Source organism: Hypanus sabinus, chromosome 7, assembly GCF_030144855.1.
Source record: "Hypanus sabinus isolate sHypSab1 chromosome 7, sHypSab1.hap1, whole genome shotgun sequence".
In the NCBI taxonomy this organism is placed as follows: Eukaryota; Metazoa; Chordata; class Chondrichthyes; order Myliobatiformes; family Dasyatidae; genus Hypanus; species Hypanus sabinus.
The window spans coordinates 162,257,536-162,280,579 of NC_082712.1; the positions used below are offsets into that span (position 1 = coordinate 162,257,536).

General features: G+C 42.4%; 1 protein-coding gene across 1 annotated transcript in view; it reads right to left on the bottom strand.

Moving 5' to 3' along the window:
* Nucleotides 1–23,044, bottom strand: part of LOC132397564 (protein kinase C-binding protein NELL1-like) — a 943,441-nt gene that overhangs the window by 52,089 nt on the left and 868,308 nt on the right. The window contains exon 19 of the mRNA XM_059976383.1: nt 10,523–10,747. Coding sequence (XP_059832366.1) covers nt 10,523–10,747 — 225 coding nt within the window. The remainder of the gene's footprint in view (nt 1–10,522; nt 10,748–23,044) is intronic.

The window sequence follows — 23,044 nt, forward strand, 5'->3', positions numbered from 1 at the left end:
GCTGACTGGCAAGACAGGTCATAGAACTAAAGATAAACCTTATTTGGTTGCTGACAGGTTCAATTTCAGTTAAAACTTGATCAGTATTGTTAACGTTATTGAAAAAGAATGTATTTGTAAGATTTTTCAACTTTTCCATTACAATAGGGTTCAACAGATACATTGGATGAATAATATATCTTCCAATGTGCATGCAGTATCATATCCAATGTTTTTATGGAGAAGGGTTGAAGTCTTCCTTGTGTGCACTGTGACAACACTTCCCAGAGCCTACAAAGTTGCTCAGAAACAAGTGTGGAGTGGCTTTCCAACCAGCATGCATGCATTGAGCCTAACGATCTATCACCTTGCTATATATCTATGATTCTAAAGAAATGGCAAAATCGGAAGGGTGCAGGTCCTGATGGAAGCCAGCCTAAATTCAATGCAACTGCCACTTATTTACTTATTATTAAACTCACAGTACTTTGCTGGGTTGCTGGCACTGTGATGGCATTATGCAAACTGCTACTCTACTGTGCCTCCCAACTTTGTAGCACAAACACACAGAAAAATTGTCAGTTTTTGAGTGTATTTGTTGACACTCACCATGACAGCCAGAAAACAGAAATGGGGATAAGAAGGCTTTTCTGTTCCATGAAGTATACGTGAGACATCCTATATGCCTTCAGGAGTGGAGGTGGTGGAGGAATCAGGGGTGGAGAGTTGGGCACAATATCTATCAGGGAGAGTTGAACTCAAAATCTACCAGGAACACTTTAAGAACTGCCTAGCCAGAAATTGCTTTAGAAGTCAGCTCCGGTTGTGAAAGTAGCCATGGAGAAATGCTGAAGGAGATTTTGTGGCTGAACAGGGTATGTCGAGGTGAACTGCACACCGTTAAAAGTAATGCTCTGTCATTAGGCACAATGATGCAGTATCATAAACACCACACACACACACACACACACACACACACACACACACACTCTCCCTCTCCTCTCCCTCTCCCCCCTCTCTCTCTCTCTCTCTCTCTCTCTCTCGTCACGTTCCCTCACCCCAAAGTCAACTCTCCAAAGCTAGAATAATAAACCAATCACGTGGTTCATAAGACCTTAAATCATAGAAGTAAAATCATCAACACGAGTAAATCTACAAATGTTCAAAATCCAAAGCAACACACGCAAAACACTGGCTGAACTCAGCAGGCCAGGCAGCACCTATGGAAAAGTGTAACATTTCTGGCTGAGACCCTTCATCAAGTATGAAAATTGGATCAGCCATGATGAAATGGCAGAGCAGTCTCGATGGGCCAAATGGCCTAATTCTGCTCTTCCATCTTATTGTCTTCGACTATTTACTCTTTTCCATAGATGCAACCTGGTCTGCTGAATTCCTTCAGCACTTTATGTGTGCGGCTTTAGAAGCAGAATTAGAACATTTAACCCATTGCATCTTCTCCTACATTCTATCATGATTGATTAATTATCCCTCTCAACACCATTCTCCTGCCTTTTCTCCGTAACGTTTAATGCCTTTTTTTAAGCAAGCATCTTCAAATATACCCAATGTCTTGCTTTCCACAGCCATCTGTGGCAATGAATTCCACAGATTTACCACCTCCTGGCTAAAGAAATTCCTCATCTCTGTTCATCAAGAGAGAATAAATAGTTTGTGCCTGTACTCAGCAGAGGAATCCTGAGCCACAAACTAGCTAAGGCTTTGCAAAATATGCCTGTGTGCTCATTTGCCATTCATCATTTCAATTTGATTCTATTCTTTGAATACAGTAGATACCTTTATCATAATGCTGCATCATCATTAAAGTGTGTTAGGTAGAGCAGAGGGAGATGATGCAGATGGAGAAGCAGAGAGGGAAAGTGGAACACAGGAACATCAGAAAAAAATGGAGGAGCTGGCTACCAGGCCTATTGAGCCTGCCCGGCTTCTAATATGATGGCTGATCTCTACTGCCTCCAAAAGGACCACAACCTTGTTGTCGGGTTTGGAGGCTTGCATGCTTAGCGACCAAGAGAGTTATGTTGGCTGGAGTCAGGGTCTTGTGCTTTGATTCTTGGAAGGGTCTCCCATGCCAAACATATCACAGGGTAGAGGCCAGTCTAAGAGTGGTCCACTGGTCCTCCAGGTTCGGGGGTCGGGGGGGATGACTGGTTTAGCTCAGGGCTAACAACTCTGACTAGTCAAAATAACTGTTTCAGAAACAGCAATGAAGAACCTTTGACTTTCATTGCAACTCTACGTGCCTGCAGCATAATGGGTAGTAAGTAAGTAAGTAAGTGATCTTCGCTGGCCTGATCATTTCTGCCCCTTTTCTCCATATCCCTCTCCCCCCATTCCTTGATCTATCAACTATTTATCCATCTCCACTCCAAATGTGCGTCCCACGTCCCCATTTATGTTTGCACTCAAGATACAATCTCAAATTCATTTCCTTTGACAAAATAAGTCTCCAAATGCTTCAGAAAATGTAACTTTACTTGAGATCTGCCACCAGCTCTGGCTGAAATACATTCAGGTCATGATACTGATGCCAATAACGTTTACAAAAGATGAAAAATCTGTAAATACATTCAACATTTGCAAACCTTCAGAGAATTGGTCACCTGCTTTATCTTTGTCATTAACTCCAAATCTCAGCAGGTTATAATCATCACAAAGCCATTTTAAAATCCAGAAAATGAGTTTGCACTGATTTCAGCAGGGTTATTATTCATTAATTTCGATCTTCAACTTGGACCAGTTTTACACATTTGCAAGTGCAAGGTGAAACATCACAAGGATCACACATTTTAATTTATGAGGACTGCAAAAACAGATTTCAAATTTCAAATGCATGATATAAGTATTAATATGCATGGAATATACTCTTACCAAATAAACAAAATGTTCTCTCTTTATTCTGTTAAAAAGGATGCAGTGAACACAATACCTGATAATGATGTAGAGACGACAGGTCAAAATTAGTATGTTATGCTTCAATATTTTATTGGTACTGATAGAGTATATGTCTCAAATATAATCACAATTGGGAGACACCAGAACGTAGTTAAAAATAGACATCTGGACTCGTTTTAAGCACACAGATTCAGCAATGAGTGCAGAATGATTTTAGTGAATGCATGCACTTTGTCTTTCATTTCTGGGGTCCTGACATAAAACAAGCTCCCTTGCAGAACAAAACCTGTATTTCCCTGCTGGGTCTCTGCCATCGTATATGGCTTCCAATGGCTATAGGCCCAGAACAAGTAGTACTGGCATTCATTGAAAATTGATAGACTGGGATTAAAAATCCCAGCAGCACTGAGGCTCCACAGGGGACCATCCGGTCTCCCTTTCTCTTCACCATCTACACCTCGGACTTCAACTACAACACAGAGTCTTGCCATCTTCAGAAGTTTTCTGATGACTCTGCCATAGCTGGATGCATCAGCAAGGGAGATGAGGCTGAGTATAGGGCTACAGTGGGAAACTTTGTCACATGGTGCGAGCAGAATCATTTGCAGCTTAATGTGAAAAAGACTAAGGAGCTGGTGGTGGACCTGAGGAGGGCTAAGGCACCGGTGAACCCTGTTTCCATCCAAGGGATCAGTGTGGACATAGTGGCGGGTTACAAATACCTGGGGATATGAATGGACAATAAACTGGACCGGTCAAAGAACACTGAGCCTGTCTATAAGAAGGGTCAGAGCCGTCTCTATTTTCTGAGGAGACTGAGGTCCTTTAACATCTGCCGGACGATGCTGAGGATGTTCTACGAGGCTGTGGTGACCAGTGCTATCATGTTTGCTGTTGTGTGCTGGGGCAGCAGGCTGAGGGTAGCAGACACCAACAGAATCAACAAACTCATTCGTAAGGCCAGTGATGTTGTGGGGGTGGAACTGGACTCTCTGACAGTGGTGTCTGAAAAGAGGATGCTGTCCAAGTTGCATGCCATCTTGGACAATGACTCCCATCCACTACATAATGTACTGGTTAGGCACAGGAGTACATTCAGCCTGAGACTCATTCTACCGAGATGTAGCACTGAGCGTCATAGGAAGTCATTCCTACCTGTGGCCATGAAACTTTACAACTCCTCCCTCGGAGTGTCAAACACCCTGAGCCAATAGGCTGATCCGGGACTTATTTCCACTGGGCATGATTAACTTATTTTTATTTAATTATTTATGGTTTTATATTGCTATACTTCTTCACTATTCTTGGTTGGTGCAGCTGTAACGAAACCTAATTTCCCTCAGAATCAATAAAGTATGTCTGTCTGTCTGTTTAACCTTGCATAACCCTATGCTCAATGTGGAATTATCGGTAAGTCGTAAAACTATGCTTTTTGTTTATTCCACTGCATTTTTGGAGTGCCTGTCTTTCTGTAAAGTCCTTTGCTGGTAAATCAGATGCCTAACAGCAAAACACATCCTGAAATTAAGTGGAGGTACAAGAGACAGTGAATGCTGGAATCTGCAGCAACACAGAAAGTGCTGTAGGAACACAATGGGTCAGGCAGCATCCATGGAGGGAAATTCACAATTACCGTTGGGTGAAAGGGCTTGATCTGAAATGTCAATTCTTCATTTCTCTCCATAGATGCTGGCTGACCCACTGAGTTCCCCCTGTACAATCTGTGTTACTGAAATAAAGGAAATCAAAATCGGAATCATGTTTCTTATCGCCAACATAGGTCATGAAATTTGTTGCTTTGTTGTAGCAATACAGTGTAAGATGAAAAATAATGTTAAGTTAAAATAAAAATAAGAACATAAGAAACAGGAGCAGGAGTCGGCCATCTGGTCCATCGAGCCTACTCCACCATTCAATAAGATCTTGACTGATCTGGCCATAGGCTCATCACCACCGACCTGCCTTTCCCCCATTACCCTTAATGCCACTGCAATAGAAAAATCTATCCAACCTTGTCTTAAATATATTTACTGAGGAAGCCTCCACTGCTTCATTGGACGGAGAATTACACAGATTCACCACTCCCTGGGAAAATCAGTTCCTCCTCATCTCTGTCCTAAATCTGCTCCCCTGAATCTTGAGGCAATGCCCCTTAGTTCTAGTCTCACAACATAAATAAGCAGTCCATAAGAGGAATATTGAGGTAGTTTCATGGGTTCATTAACTGTACAGAAATCTGATGTTGGAGAGGAAGAACCTGTTCCTAAAACATTGAGTGTGTGTCTTCTGGCTCTTCTACCTCCTCCCCGATGGTAGCAATGAGAAGAAAGCGTGTCCTGTATAGTGAGGGTCCTTAATGACGGATGCTGCCTTCTTGAAGCACTGCCCTTTGAAGATGTCCTTGACAGTGGGGAGGGCTATGCCCATGATGGAATTGCCAAAAGACCAAGTGATTGCCTATTGTCTGTGAGTCCAAGTCCACTGGAGGCTGAAGGCCCTGACGTGACCTGCCGTGGGGTCAGAGGACTAAATACATGTGTATCTGTGTGAGTGGGTGAGAGGTAGGTAAGATCCTGATTAGCCGTAGTTGTCGTTTGTATGTTCTGTGAACATGTTTGGTGTGGCATGCTACGCTGGTGCTGGAATGAGCTAATGACCCCACCCCAGCATATTTATTTATTTACTGAGATGCAGTGCAGAACAGGCCCTTCCTGCCTTTCAAGCCACACCACCCATTAACCCCAGATTTAACCCTAGCCTAATCACAGTCTAATTTTGGATGACCAATTAGCCTACCCACCGGTACATCTTTGGACTGTGGGACAAAACCAGGACAAGCAGTGAAAACCTACACGGTCACAGGGAGAACGTACAAACTCCTTATAGACAGCAGCAGGATATGAACTTGGGGTGGCTGGTACTGTAAAGCATTGTGCTAACCACTACACTACTCTGCTGTCCCATTCCTTAGGTTGTGTATGTTATTAATCCAAATGGCACATGTCATTGTGTGTTTTGATGTACACATGATAAATAAATAAGATCTAAGATATTAGGCCATTTATCCCATCGATTTTGGTCTGCCATTTCACATTAGCTGATCCATTTTTCCTCTCAGCCCCAATTTCCTGCATTTCCCCCATATCCCTGTCAAGCACCTATCAATCACTGCCCTAAATATACATAAACACATGCCCTCCACAGCTGCCTGTGGCACCAACTTGCAGGTACTCACCTGTCTCTAGATGAAGAAACATCTCCTCATCTCCATTCGAAAAGGATACCCCTCTATTCTGAGGCAGTGTCCTCTCATCCTAGTCTCTCATACCATTGGAAACATCCTCTCCACATCCACCCTATCAACGACTTTCCCCATTCAAAATTAATCTGAATCTGACTCTGAATCTCCATCACAGGCACACCTTCCCCATCATCACACCTTCAAAAGGTATTGCCTCATGAAGACATCATCCATCATCAGAGGGTCTTCACCATCTGGAGCATGGCCTCTTCTCATTGCTACAATCAGGGAGGAGATACAGGGCCCTGCAGATGCACACTCAACGTTCATTCTGATTCTGACATTGACTGGCTGTGCAACAGCACCCACACACAGGTCTATCTATATAAACTTGCAGGAATCACAGATGGAAAGCAATTGTTTCAGGAAGTAAAATGGAGCGGAAGGACAAAAGAAAATCACCAGAGCGACAAGGAGATGACTTTAAAGTGTGGCGGCACAGGAACTCCGAGTGGTATGCCGCAGGCACCCGAGGATCCAATGCTCACAATGACCTATGACCAGGGATACAGGCCAGCAGCGGTAACTCAGCTCTCCGGTAGGCCAGGACCCAGTGGAGACTAGCAGCCGGCGTGACGGCCAACCAATCTGAACAAGGAGTCGGACCAATAGGAGTCGGCAGAACAACACTCAATTGCGCACTGATGACATCACCTTGACTAGTGACGAAACATTTGCGACCTAAACTGTGATTTGTTCAATGATTACACTGAATTGAGGTTTGTAGGGTGGCACTGCTTGAAGGGCTGGAAAGGCTTATTCTGCGCTGTATCTTAATAAGTACATAACCTCCAGGCTTGGCAAACAACCTTATAAAGATGCAGCCAAACTGAGATACCAATCTTCTCTTTAATTTCACACAGGAAGACTCATCATTGTGGATTCATAATATGTTTATGATGATTAATTTTAACGTTTCCAGAGTATTTAGATACGTATTGCAATGCTGTAACTTGGAAAACAAGGTCCAAAAATGAAAACATAATTGGCCACTTTAGTTGGTGTGATAAATCAGATAGCTTCCATCAAGGTGGCATAGCAGTGTAATGGTTAGCAAATCACTATTTCAGTGCCAGTGACTCATGTTCAAATCCCACTGCTCTCTGCAAGGAGTTTGTTTTCCCCGTGACCTCCTCCGGGTGCTCAGATTTCCAACTACATTCTAAAGATGTTTGGGTTAATAGATTAATCAATCGGTCCTATGGGTGTAATTGGACAGCACAGGCTCGCTAGGCCAGAAGGGTCTACTATTGAGCTATATCTCTAAATAAAATAAAATAAATAAAAATAAATGCCTGTATTTTCACAATCACACTGCTGCATGCAATAGTCAATATGTGAGGAAATTAATGAGGATTCTCTACTGATTAGCATCAACATAACAGATGGGCAATAAGGAAGAAGATTTATTTCCCCTCTGAACAACGAATTTGATTCCAACACTGCCTGTTCCTTTGATGGCTGTATTTTCCCAATCATTTCTGCTGAGCAGCTTTGCTCAGCAGGAAATGAAAGTGATGTAAAATAATAGCCAGCAGAGGAGTGATTCACCAATGCTAAAAGCTTAGGTGCATCTTCCAGGCTGTGAGGAAAAAAAAAGGTAAATTTACTCTATGATGGTCCTGTAACACAAATGAGCAAAAAGTGCTTGAAACTAAGTGCCTGAAATGGGGCAGTTTTCTATCTCTAAGTGCTAACAATCTGTGCCTTGATGATCACAAACATTCACAGTAATTTAATTGCAAATCTGACACCTTATTGCAAGGCATTTGGAAGGAAAGTGCTGTTTTATGCATGGATAAAAATGATAGGTTTGGATAAAATGACATATTCTGGCACTACATCTATCTGATTCATAATGGACTTACGATGATTAACATCAATGTTTTAGAGTATCAGAAATTGCTGGCCCCCCACAGACTGTATAATCATTACAGAATCTCTGCTCATGTCAACCGTCTATAGATAGTTGAAGTTAATGATAGTCTGATTGATGCATGATGGAAAGCACATAGAAGATAATTGCTGCAGTGCCTAGGTTTGCTCACACACTGGGCCTGGATGGTCCAGTGGGTGAATCGAAGTTCCCATTGACCAGATCGAAAAGAGATCTGAATCAAATCAGAGCAGCAAAACATTCTTAATGACTGCATATTAGCATCAGCTTGCAGATAATATGCAGTGTTGTGCTCATTTTAATTGAGAACTGCAATAATTACCTTTCAAGTTTATTATCTAATGATCAAGATCATCAACATATCAGTTTATAAAAAATACATCCCTAATCAGCTACAACATAAACTCCATTTGTGTGTGTGGCATCTGTTAGTCTCGCGAGACAACGGATCTGTGTTCTCTCCAAGACGCAAGCCTGGGCAATGTTGTATGGAAGACTGGCAGTTGCCTATGCAGCAAGTCTCCCCTCTCCATGCCACTGATGTTGTCCAAGGGAAGGAAAAGGGCCGATACAGCTTGGCACCAGTGTTGTCGCAGGAGTTGCCAGAATGAGGTTGAAGGCAACGTCAGACTGCCTTAGGGACTCCAGCTCCAGATTTCTCCAGGTTTACTCCCGAAGCCTTTCCCATAGGTGGATATGGCTGTAAGGCAGCGGAGGTTTGATATCAGAGTTTGCCCTCTCTTAGATGGACTGCCTTCCCAGGCTGACGAGCTCCATCTACGCAAAGCACTGGTTTTAAGGCGCCAGGACCCGCCTTACAAACTCCATTGGTATACAACAATTTATCTAGCAAGTAACGTTTCAGAAAATTGTCTGTGGTGAACATAAAATTTGTGAAACAGAGTTATTCCATTTAATTTTCTAAATAAGACAAAAGAAAAACTAACTAAGTATTCTTCATCTTGATGGTCATCAGTGGTTATTCCGGTCACCTCATTACAGAAAGAATGTGGGAGATTTACCAGGATGCTTCCTGGATTAGCTATGACTGAGCTAGGGCTTTTCTCTTTGGAGCAAACGAGGATGATAGATGACTTTATAGAGGGTGTACAGGAGGTAAAAAGGGGCACAAATTGAGTGGATAGTCAGAGACCATTTCCCAGGGGCATAATTTTAAGGTGATTGGAGGAGAGTCATAGGGGGATATCAGAGACAAGGTTTTTACACAGAGAGTGGTGGGTGTGTGGGGCAGGGGTGGTAGTAAAGGCCAAGAAACTCTTAGATAGGCCCAAGGATGATAGCAAAATGGAGGCTCTGTAGGAGGAAAGGGTTAGATTGCTCTTAGATTAGGTCAGCAGAACATCATGGGCCAAAGTAGCAGTACTGTGCTGTATGTTTTATCTTTACATACTATCATATTTCTTTACAACCCAAAAGATGCCCTTTTCTGCCATTGATAACTCTAGCAACTCAATAGAGAAATCCCATTCCCCAATTAATTTTCCCGAAAACATTTTTACATCACATCCCCATCAACAGCCCCCAGATTCTATCACCCATGAGGGTCAATTTAAAACAGGCATATACCCTACCGAAATGCACATCTTTTGAGTGAGGGAGGAAAGTGGAACAGCTGGAGAAACCCACACAGTCACAGGACGACCATGCAGACTCTGCAAAGAGAGCAGCAAGGATCTGCATGGGACATGGGCCGCAGCAGCTCTGGGCCAATAATTTTACTCACTAATAGATTATAGCTTCCTTGCTATACAAAAGCTGAATTTCAAAATAATTTTAAAAATATGATTTTCACACATTTTCATTTATTCCTTCAAGATATATGTAGCCTGAACTGCATGTGTGTATGCACTTAATAAATTGATGGGTATGATGGATGGCCTGAAGGCTAGTGGGAGATTTATCACAGAGCAATCTTCTAACACCTATTTCTAGATTCAAGATTCTAGATACAAGTTTATTTATCATGCGTACATCAAAATAAACGTGTCAGTTTATTTTGCCAATCCAGATTAAGCATAACCTAATCATGGGACAATTTACAATGACCAATTAACCTACCCAGTTTGTCTTTGGACTGTGGGAGGAAACCAGAGCACCTGGAGAAAACTCACACATTCCATGGGGAGGACGTACAGAGACTCCTTACAGAACAGCGGCAGAAGTGAACTCCAATCTCTGGAACGGCCCAAGATGTAATAGCATCACGGTAATCGGTGAACTACCATAGTGGCCTAAAACACTATAAAACAATTAAAACTGAGCCCAGGCCTCAATGGAGGTAACAGATCAGCACCATATTGAACATAGTTACATACTTGCAGAAAATAGTAATGGAATGAACACTGAGCCGTAGCAAAATCGTTCTGAGATATGATGAAGTAACATAAAATATTCGCGCAGTACAATACCTTGCATTTGCAAGTTGTGCAGGGGGATCCAGACACGGTCCATATCGAGCCACTTAGTTGCGTTATTCCTTGGTTGTCTATACACGTCTGCCGGATATCATAGACCATGTTGTCAGCTAAGCAGGGGTCGTTCACGCAGCGTGGGCAACACTCCCCGTCTGGAATGGTTGTATACTCACAGCTGAGGGCTGGGCAGGTTAAAGGCCAGCAGTCCACTTCTCCCTGCTATACACACACACACAAATATGAGGGCAGGCTTAATCGAAAATTGTTGTATTCAGCCGGTAAGCAAATGAGAACCAAGTCATTCATCCACTGAGAAACGATCATGCAGTGTGTATTCAATGTTAAATGATACAGCTCTTTACATCTAAACCATGTTCACACTCAGTGTTCCTGTCCGCACACTTCCAGGGAGACAAGAAAGAATTATATCTATGTTTCTCTTTGTGTTCACCACTCAAATCAATAACAAAAGAAGTACTGTCATGGAACATTTATAGAGGTACAAAGGCCCAGGTTTTGAAACTTGTGATTAGTACCAAGGGTATGATAGTGTTGAATGCTGAGCTCTGATCAATAAACAGCAGCCTGGTGTAGGTATTACTATTGTCCAGGTGCTCCAAATCTGAGTGCAGAACCAGTGAGACTGCATCTGCTTTAGACCTATTGTGACAATAGGCAAATTGCAGTGGGTCTGGGCCCTTGCAGGTGTTGATTCTGGCCACGACCAACCTCACAAAGCACTTCATCGCAGTAAATATGAGTGCAACTGGGTGACAGTCATTGAAGCAGCTCACCCTGCTCTTCTTGGGCTCTGGTACGACTGGTGCCCTTTTGAAGCAGCCGGGGATCTCTGACTGCAGCTTCAATCTGGGAGATTGAAGATGTCCTTGAACATTCTAACCAGTTGGCTGGCGTAGGCTTTCAGTGCCCTACTAAGAATACCATCAAATCTAGGTCCCACTCTTTTTCATGCTCCTCTCAAACAAGCCTGGGTCCTGCTCTGTCTGTGAAGCACCTTCTTGTCTCAACCTGATTGCTACCCTTTCCAGTCTTGTTAATAAATGACAAGTCCCTCCTCTTCTCATGCCTTTGTAAGTCAATCAATATTCCCACCCTTTTACATCCCCTGACAACCAGTCACTGTCCAGCCCCATCCTTCTCCCTATCATCAGTAATCCCAAACTTGCCTACGTCAATCATTACTAATGACCTCCCCTACTCTTCACCCTTTTCCCACTACTTGTCTATAACATGCCAGTTGATAGATTGGAAGACCATTTGTTGAGCACCTTCATTCTCTCTGCTGCAAAAAGTGGGAATGTCTTGTAGCTATCTATTTCAGTTCAACTTCCATTTCCATTCTGCCATGTCTGGCCACAGCCTTCTCTATTGCCACAAAGAACCAAAACTCATTGGTCGGGGACACAAGCACGTGGGAAGTCACAGTGTAAAAGGCTGATTTATACTTGAGCATATGGGCTATACTGCAGCCTCTGCCGTAGCCCTGATTTTCACTTCTGCGTTACTCTACGCCATAGCAAGCATACATTGTAGTTCGCCAAACCGCTAGTCGGCTGTAGGGTTTCTATGCAACTGTGCTGAGTTTCTTCGTGAGAGATATGGATGAGGAAATGCATTTCAAACATTTTCACATGTCAGCAGGTAGATTTGACAACTTGGTTCATCTATTTCACATCGGTGTACAGACATGGCGGAGAAGAAGGAACCGGAAACTTGTAGGAGGAAATGTGATGCTACAATGCAGACCAACCACACTTGTTACGGTCTGCATCGTCGCGATGCGAGTTAATTTTTTGGGGAGGTGCATGTCACCCTATGGCGTAGGGTACGTGGTACCTACAGTGTATATGCGATGCACAAGTATAAATCATCCTCCACTCTTCAGCTAGGTGGCAGTGAGAGACAAACTGTCAGAGCAAATGGTCAATGAAGGTAATTTCCATGTGTCCTCCTCCCCCTCTTGTGTCTAGGCTTCAGAAACATTATGCTCTTCTCATCCGGGAGCGGTGACTGAACACATTGTCCTCTCTACCTCTGGGAGTAGTTGGTGGACACTATCATCCCCACTATCTCTGGAACACAATCCATAAGAGATAGGAGCAGAATTAGGCCTCTTGGCTCATCATGACTGCTTCACCATTCCATAATGACTGATTTATCATCCCTCTCAAACCCATTCTCCTCCATTTTTCTCATAACTTTTTATGATCTGACTAACTAAGAAGCTATCAACCTCCAATTAAAATATATCCAATGACTTGACTTCCACAGCTGCCCTTGGGAATGAACTCTACAGATTCACCACCCTCTGGTTAAAGAAATTCCTTTTCATCTCTGTTCTAAATGGATGTCCTTGTACTCTGAAGCTGCGTCTCTGGTCCAAGACTTCCCATGATAAGAAACATCCTTTCCATATCCACTCGATCTAAGTCTTTCAGTATACGGTGCACTTAAACAAAATCCCTCCCCCATTCTTCTAAAGTCCAGCAAATACAGGCCCAGAGCCAGGAATTGCTCTTCATCTATTAATCCTTATATTTTTGGGGTCATTCTCATGAACCTCCTCTAGACCCTCTCCAATGGCAGCACTTCCTTTCTTACAAAAGGGCCCAAAACTGCTCAAAATACTCTAACACAAGGAAATCTGCAGATGCTGGAAATTCAAGTAACACACACAAAATGCTGGTGGAACACAACAGGCCAGGCAGCATCTATAGGAAGAAGCACTGTCGACGTTTCAGACCGAGATCTTCCTATAGATGCTGCCTAGCCTGCTGTATGTGTTGCTCAAAATACTCTGTGTGGTCTGACCAGTGCCTTATAAAACTTCATCATTACATCATTGATTTAATGCTCTAGTCCTCTTGAAATGAATGCCAACATTGCACTTGCAGCCACCCACATTCCCCCGCACCAGGCCTCACCTATCAACTGCCAGCTCGCACACCCCCACCCTCTCCTCGCCTTCTTGTTCTGGCTTCTTCTGCCTTCCTTTTCAGTCCTGATGAAGGGTCTCAGTACATAATGTGGTCTGTTTCTTCAACTGCCTGAGTTGCTGAATTCCTCCAGCACTTTATATGCGTTGCTCCAGATTTTCAGCAGCTGCAGAATCTCTTGAGGTGATGATCAGACCGTGACATGCACTTTTCATCTCTTTGTCTATCATTCTCACCTCCCTGTCCAACCACCCCAGCCATCCCAGAACCGTCAGTTTCCAGAAACATAGTGGAGGGTCAACACAATGTCCATATAAAATAGTTTATTATCGATGCATGTACTGAGGTCAAGTGACTCTCATTGTGTTGCATTCCATACATACAGAGCATTGAGGCAGCACACGGGGAAACAATAAGAGAGTTCAGAATAAAGTGTTACAATTACACCAAGAGTGTAGTGCAGACAGGGAATTGGGTGCAATGGCTGTCATGAGATGGATTGTGATGTGAAGTCCATCTTATCATACTGGGGACCATTCAATAGTCTTATAACAGCTGGCCAGAAGCTGTCCTCAAACCTGTTCAAATGTGTTTTCAGAAGTTTTTATCTTCTGCCCCATGGGAGAAGGGGGAAAAGTGAATAACATGCTTTAGTCCATGCTGATTGGGGTGGACAGCAGAGAAAGGAAGTCTGGGATGTGGTCAGGAAGCAAAGGGCAGGTCCAGACAATGTTTTAAGGAAGGGAAAGGAATAGGGTCCCCTGCCTCAATCCCTCACAAGCACCATTCCCCCTCCCCCCCCCCCCGCCAAATTACAAAAGGACGCCTACCTCTGTGTGATGTCACACAGATGCCAGGCCCTGGCAACAAGTCGTGAGATGAAGTTCTGTACAGATATTTCTGGGATGGAATATTGTCGGCATGTCATTGTGGGCCAAAGGGCCTGAAATGTGCTGTAGATTTCAATGTTCTATGAATCCAGAGAGTGAGGAGAACCTCAGAGCCAGAGAGAGGAGGTGTGACGTTTATGGATGGAGTGTGTCAGAGGTCTGGAACGGCAATTCTCAGTGATGGGAGAGGGATTGCACAGCAATTTTCCTTTGGAACCAGAAAGTTTGCGCTAGAGGATGAACACGCCAGGAAAGCCATAGGATAATTCTTTGGCTTGGCCTTCAGTGATGAATTAAAGGTCAAAAACAAATGGTCAACAAATGGAATATCCATGTGTTCTTCACTTGGGACTAGGTGTCAGATACACTGTTCCCTCTCCATCTGCGAGTGGTCATTGAACACATCATCCTCTCTTTTATCTCTGGGAAAATTCATCAGGCAGGTTGTCATCTCCACCACCTCTGGGAGCATAAAACATCGGAGCAAAAATAGGCCACGGTCCACCAGGTCTGCTCCTTCATTCTATCATGACTAATTTATTACCCCTCCCAAGCCCATTTTCCTGCCTTCTTCCTGTAACTTTTGATGATCTGACTAACTAAGAACCCATCAACCTCTGCTTTAAATATACTCAATAACTTGGTCTCAACAGCCAGCTGAGGCACAAAGTTCCTCAGTTTCACCACACTCTGGCTAAAGAAATTCCTTCTCGTCTCTGTTCTAAATGTACATTCCTCTATTGAGGTTGCGCCTTCTGGTCCTAGACTCACCCACTATAAGAAACATCCTCTTTATATCCCCTCTATCTAGTTCTTTCAATATTTGGAAGGGTTCAATGAGATGCCCCCCATTCTTCTTAATTCTGGTGAGTGTAGGACCTGAGTTTTCAAATGCTCCTCCTACATTAATCCTTCTATTCCCAGAATCATTCTCATGACCCCCCCCCCCCCAATGTCAGCACATCTTTTGTTAGATTAAGGGTCCAAAACTGCTCACTTAGTTCTAAGTGCAGTCTGACCAATGCCTTATAAACTCACAGCATCATATTCTTGCCCCAAATTCTAGTCCTCTCAAAGTAAATACTAACATTGTAATTGGCTCCTTTACCATCAACTCAACCTGCAAGTTAACCTTTGGGGAATCTTGCACAAAGATTTCCAAGTCCCTTGGCACCTCTGATTCTAGAAATTTTCCCCCGTTTAGAAAGTTTACCAAAGTGCAAAACCTTCACTTATTGCCTTCAAATTTGGCTAAATAACCAACAATTCTGTCATCCAAATCATTGACATATAACTTGAAAAGAAGTGGTCCCAGTACGGACCAATGCAGAATAACACTAGTCAATTGTAGCCAACCAGAAAGGTCTCCCTTTATTCTAACTCTTTGCCTCCTGCAAGTCAGCCAATTTTCTAACCATGCTACTATCTTTCCTGTAATACCATGGGCTCTTACCTTGTTAAGCAGCCTCATATATGGCACCTTGTCAAGGGCCTTCTGAAAATCCAACTCCATCCATGGACTCTCCTTTGTCTATCCTGTATATTTTCTTTTAGTGATTCATATACAAAGGCAGTCAGCTCCCTCTGAACATCACCACCTTGCAGTCCAAAATGACACTTCTTTTCCATTTTTTGTATCACAGTCAATAACCCTGCACTTTTTCCCATTATATTCCATCTGCCTGTACTTGCTTGTTCACGCATCCTGTCTACATACCCGCAAGCCTCTCTGTGCCTCCCTCAAGCCACACTGCCACTTAACAATATAATCAATCTCCCTGCAAGTTGTACCTCAGTGTGTCCATGTAGAAATAGGTTAAACAAATTGCTTCTATCGGCTTGTTTAATTGACAGCACATGGAAACTGCAAGTTTCTTAATTCATTTGGGTAAATGTTGGTTCTATACAATAGTGTAAAAAGATAACTCTGCTTAATTCTCTATCAGTAACCATTTCTATAGTGAAGTATATTATGAAGCCAAATATCCTTAGTTTATTGAGCCACAGCGCATTTGGTATCACTGGGAGAACAAGGCTTTAATTGCCCCTTAATCAAGGGGCTTGCCAGGTAGTGACATGAGAAGTACATTGTTTTTGGTTTAGAGTCACATAAAGTCTTGAATGAATTGTCAGAGCAAATTTCTTTCTCTAATGGTCATAAGTTAACAGATGGCCACTATCAACTTTAAAATTGATTTAGGTAATAGAATTTAAATTTACAGATTTGGCAGGATTTGAACTTGAGCTTCTGCAGTCTGAGTCTCTCCTCTTGATCTACCCAGCTTTTCTCACATCCAAACCCCCAGCACTCTCTTCCTTTCCCATCCTACTTCCCACTGGGTCCCCTTTTCCCACTCCCCAATCCACAATGTTTCCATCTGCCCCGCCCCACCTCCTTCATTTGGTTCCCTGCTCCACCTTCCTTTCCTTTTAGACCACATTATCAGCCCTCTGTCACACATCACCTCCCAGCTTCTGTTGTTATCTCCACTTCCTCTTCCTCTGTATGTCTGCGATTCATCTTCTCCTTGATCCACCTTTCACTTGCCAACTCTTGCTCTAACCCCTTCTCCCACCTCTTTATATTGGCAATCACCCCTCTATCATTCACATGAAAGGTCTGAAATGCCAACTGTACAGTTCCCTCCCCAGATGCTGAGTGACCTGCTGAATTCCTCAGGCAGCTTATTTTCTGTTCACTCCAGATTCCAGCTGCTGCAGTCTCTTGTGCTAGACATTCTCCATGAGGACACTGGGGGTTAGGAGCAATTAATGAATGCAATTCTGTCATCAGGACACTGGCCATCCAGCGCACAGTGTACTAATTGCCTAGAGTGAGCCACAAACCCTTTAATGCAAAAGTGCATAGTTCTCAACTTTCTTTTAGAACATGGAATGATAGAACAATACAGCATAGTATAGGCCATTTGGCCCATGACCTTTTAACTTGCTCCAAGTTCAATCTAACCCTGCCCTCTCACATGGCTCTCTATTTTTCTTTCATTCACGTGTCTCTTAAATATCCATAAGGTATTCATCGCTCCTGCCACCCCAGCAGTGTGTTCCATGCACATACCACTTAAAAACTACCTTGACAGCCCACTACACCTTCCTCCAATCACTTTAAAGTTATGCCCTCTCATTTTAGCCATTTCCTACTGGCAAAAGTCTCAGGGTGTCCACTCTCTTATTCCCTCTTATCAACTTGTACAGCTCTATCAAGTCACCTCTCAAAAGCTCCATCGCATCCAAACTCTCCTCAGAAGACACTCTCTCTAATTTAGGCAGCATCCTGAGTAAATCTCCATGTACAATAGTGCGCTGCCCAACAACACAGCTGAGAAAACTGGAGGAAGACATGGTTCATGACAAAACAGTTAACCTTTTAACATGGTTCATGTTAAGTGTTGACTGACTTCTATAGATGCACAGTGGACAGGTTTCGTCATGGCTTGAAATGGAAATACCAATGCCCAAGACTGAAAAAACCAACAAAAAGTCAAGGGCACAGCCCTGTCCTTCACATGCAAAGTCCTTTCCACCACTGAGCGCATCTACAAAGAGCACGACCACAGGAACATAGCACCATTATCAAGGACATTTATGGCTGTTACTTCATTTTCCGCAAATAATCAGTGCTTAAATCGGCTAGTAGAGAGCATTTTCATTGGAAGGAACACCATGTGTCTGTTCTAATGAACAGATGTTCATCCTAACAGTGCACTCCTGAAAATAGTTTGTCCGTGACTTAACAATTGAGGAGAATACTTGTGTCCCATTTGCCCATTATGAACCTTAAGTAACTGCCAACTATAAAGTGAAGCATTACTACTTCAAGCCAGGGTGTTCACAACTCCACTGATGTGAACTCCCTGTACTTCAGCAGCACATAGTTTCTCATCAAGGCCCAAGAATGCTCTCCCAGAAAGAAAACAAATACAAACAGACTTACACTCAAACGTTTGTTTTAGGTTGAGTAGTGGGTAGATAATAGCTACTCGGTTATTAATCTACAACCATCAGGTTCCTAAGCCAACATGGACAACTCCACCCACCAATCTGCACTGATTCCACAACCCACAGACCCACCCCTATTACTGAGAACATGTTCTCAATGTTCTTTTTTTTAATTTGCCCAAATTGTCCTCTTTTGCACAATGTTTGTTTGTCGTATGTATAGTTCCATTTGTCTTTCTGTATAGCCTATTTCATAAATTCTATTGTGTTTCTTTATTTCCTGCAAATGCCTGCAAGGAAATTAATCTCAAGAGAGTATATGGTAACATATATGTAGTTTGATAATAAATTTACTGTGACTTTGACTAATGCCTCAGAGTAGACTAAAGTGGAATTGAGTTTATAATCTAGTTTAACAATTCAATATATTGTTAGGAATGCTATGTGCATTCCCACCAAGCAGATATTAGTTCATAATTTGCCAATGATACATTATGAACAACAACAGAAGTATTTGTTTATTCATGACAACACAAGTAAATCTGATCATCTTTTATTTATTAACAAACAAGAGAAAATCTGCAGATTTCTCAAACCTCCAGTAATTGAGCACCCCCCCCCCCACTATTCCCCCATTCCCATTTCCCTCTCTCACTTAATCTCCTTACCTGCCCCATCACCTCCGTCTGGTGCTCCATCACCCTCCCTTTTTCCCATGGCCTTCCATCCTCTCCTATCAGATTCCCCTTTCCCCAGCCCTTTATCTATTTCACCAATTGACTTCCAGCTCTTTACTTCACCCCTCCCACTCTGCCAGCTTTACCTATCACCTACTACCTTGCACTCTGCCTCTTCTCCCCACACCTTACTCTAATTTCAAACCTCTTTTTTTCCTGTCCTGATGAAGGGTCTTGGCCTGAAACATCGACTGTTTACACTTTTCTATAGATAATGCCTGGCTTGCTGAGTTCCTCCAGCATTTTGTGTGTGTTACTATATCTTCTGTTTAATGTCTGTGAAGCACTGTTATATAAAAATAAAAAGAAGTAGAAATGTCAAATATTGGAGGGCATTGTGAGAAGGAGAAATTTTTCAGAAGATGTGCGGGTTAATTTTGTTTCTAAAGGATTAAGTATATGGAAAATAAAGGAAATTTTTTTTAAAGCTATTGACCCTTTATGAAGTATGTCACGTGACTAACAACAGCCATGACATTCCAGAAGCAAACTAAAAGTCCACTTAATAAACTACACATGTTTTATTTGAGCTACTCACGCACATCAGTCTGTGCATTTTGCATTGGATTTCCTTTTGAGACTATGACCCACAACAAGGAATCACAGCCATCAAAAGGAATGAAGTTATTGAGGCTGTTATGAGGTCACGTGACCAAGTAGATAGGGTGAGTTAAAGACGCTTGTGATTGATTATGGCAAATTGGCCACAAGCATTGTCTGGGATCATAAAGAGAAAATGCCGGGAATGTTCTGCAGGCCATGCAGTAAGATGCAGAATTAACATTTCAGATCCTTCTGTTAATCCAAGGGAAATTGTGGCAGCTGCAAATTTAATGAGAATGCAAAGATAAATCTAATAACTGGCCAAGTGGAAGCCTGTATAAAGGAGCAACTTCAGAATCATATACTCCTCCTCATTTTATATATGATCTCTTCTTTTGCACCCAACCCAGCTCAAGTCCTGAGTTCTCCCCTTGGACAAAAGATGGTCTTTCATGTCCAATGCCTCCCCCACCAACTATCCCAAGTCTGCTTTCTTCCCTCTCACTCCACTCCTCTGCCATTTAAACAATGAAGGACAAAGTGAGTAATGTTTTGCAGTGTCCGTTCATCCAGAGAGAAAATTTCCACACAGTTACCATGGGACAGGCCTTTCTACTTCATGGCCCTTATAAAATATGATGGGTGACACAGTAGCATAGTGGTTACCACAATGGTTAACAGGACCAGTGACCCGGGTTCAATTCCTGCTGCTATTTGCAAGGAGTTTGTACATTCTGTCTGTGACCACGTGGGTTTCCTCTGGGTAATCTGGTTTCCCCCCACAGTCCAAAGATGTGCAAGTTGGTCACCGTAAATTGTCGGGTGATTAGGCAAGGATTAAATCAGGGATTGCTGAGCAGCATAGTTTGAAGGGTCAGAAGGACCTAATCCACACTGTACGTCAATACATAAATAAATAAAAGAATGAAACCTCCCTGTCCTCTCTTTTTGACAGAGTAAGAAAATAAATAGAATGGAAAACAAAATTCTCAGTAGAAGATGGGAAGAGGGAGAATGCAAGAGGGCAGCAAGGAAGGTAGAAGTTGCTCGTGGAAAGAATGAAGGCAAAAGAGAAGGGGGTCACACTTTATCAGCAGTACTGATGGATTTTGGCCCGAAACATTGACTGTACTCTTTTCCATTGATGCTGCCTGGTCTGCTGAGTTCCTCCAGCATTTTGTTTGTGATCCTGAGATTCATTTCCTTGTGGGCATACTCAATATATTTATAGAATAATAATCATAACCAAATCAATGAAAGGCCGCCCTACAAGGGCATTTAACCAGAGTGAAGTTGAATGAAGTTCAAGAGCCTGATGGTTGAGCGGTAGTAACTGTTTCTGAGCCTGGTGTTGTGAGTCCGGAGGCTCTTGTACCTTCTTCCTGATGGCAACAGTGAGAGGAGTGAACAACCAGGATGGGTGGGGAGTGGTTCTCTGATGATGGATTCTGCTTTCCCGTGACAGTGTCTCATGTAGATGTGCTCAGTAGTTGGGAAGGCTTTACCCATAATGGACTGGGCCGTATCCACTACTTCTGGTAGGATTTTCCACTCAAGGGCATTGGTATTTCTATACCAGGCCATGATGCAGCTAGTCAATACACTCTCCACTACGCGTCTATAGAAGGTTGTCTAAGATTTAGATGTTATGCCAAATCTCTGCAAACTCCTAAGGAAGTAGAAGCACTGCTGTGTTTTCATCATATTAGATATTTTTGAGCATATTCAACATCTGAGTTTTCAAATCCTCTTGGGGCAGAGAGTTCAAATGCTTCACCAGATAAAGATTTGCCCTCATTGCAATCCTAAATGGCCAACAGCCCATCCTGAAACTTTACCCTACCCTGGAACCTTATTTTTTCAAAGTAACTTTGTATTGAGGAGATGAGACTGCATGTAAAAGTGAAGGACTTGATTCAGTTTATTTCATTTTCATACTGTCAACTGCTTTGGATGTCTTATGTTATTCAGAAACTTCTGTTGTACAAAATATTTCTTACAGTTAACCAGATTTAAAAATTAATACTTAAGAGTTTTGAATGTCTGCTAATCCAGTGCAGATGTCTGGCTGTAAAAATAAAAAAAAGTTTGGTCACTGTTATTGCTCTCTTTATCACTCTTCTGTTGTGCCATTAACATAGGGAAATATTTTAAGGCCTTAACTCTTTCACCTCAAGTTACCAAACAGAAGGTACTGCAGCATAAGAACTGGGGTAACAGCTTCTTCCACTGGACCTTTAGACTTCTTAGCACCCTACTGTCACCCAGCACACCCATGTACACCCTGTCTGAATGCACTGATACCCCACATCACACCTCTCCTCAAATCTCCAACTCACTGATACACTCTCATCTTACACTGGTCACTTTTTGTCTTTTATTGCTTCACATATTTATACTACTGCTTGTTTTATTATAATAGTGAGAGTAACATTGTTCTGTCTTGTACAAACAGGCATCTCCACACTTTATGTCAACCTGGCAACCTTCAGGCCCAGCCACTCAAGGATGGTGCTCATGTTATTTTGTCTGTACTGGATTATAAGTATATTTGCTAGGTGCGCACATTCCTATCATGGGAATTAAAATAAAGTATTTTTCTTCAATGCGCACATGGAACACAATACCATAATATAAAGGAAGCAATAACTAAAAGGCATGGGTTTAAGGTGAACGGAGAAGGATTTAAAAGGGGCTTGAGAGGCAACTTCTTTACACAGGTTGGAGCAAACAAGGAACAAGCTGCCAGAAGAAGTGGTTGAGGAATGTACAACAACAACATTGGACAGGTACACGAGTAGAAAAGATTTAAAAGCTTATGGTCTGTTGTGTTATTCTATGACTGTATACCACAAGAAATATGAAACTTTTTTAAAAAATATGGATCATATTTAGGACCTGGATTTCATTGCCCTGAGGCAAGGTGGAAATGGAATCAATCATAGTTTTAAATGGATTTGGATAAGCACTCAGGGAAAATAAGTTTCAGGACAATAATGACAGAGCAAAGTAATGGGACTGATGGATTGCTTCACTAGTCTTGAAGGTTTACATGGTCTCTTTTTGCATTCTAACCATTGCAAGGTATTTTGACACTTTCAATATTATGTTGTAGGGGGTTGTTCATTTAGTACACAGCTACTGAAATCAAACTTCTTGGACTGTATCATTATTTTCAATACTTCTCTGATCTGGCCCATAACTTGCCTTGTACTTCTAAATATAGAGCAACCTTTCACGTCTCTTAACATTTGCAGCATACCAGAGAATCTGTATTTCAACTTCCCTTGTTCCTCAATATCCTTCATAAGATCCACAGGGTGATGTTGCACATAGCAAGAATTAGTCTTACAGTGTTTTACTGACTCAATGCACCTTCTATTTTCTACTGCTTTGGATGTCTTATGTTATTCAGAAACTTCTGTTGTACAA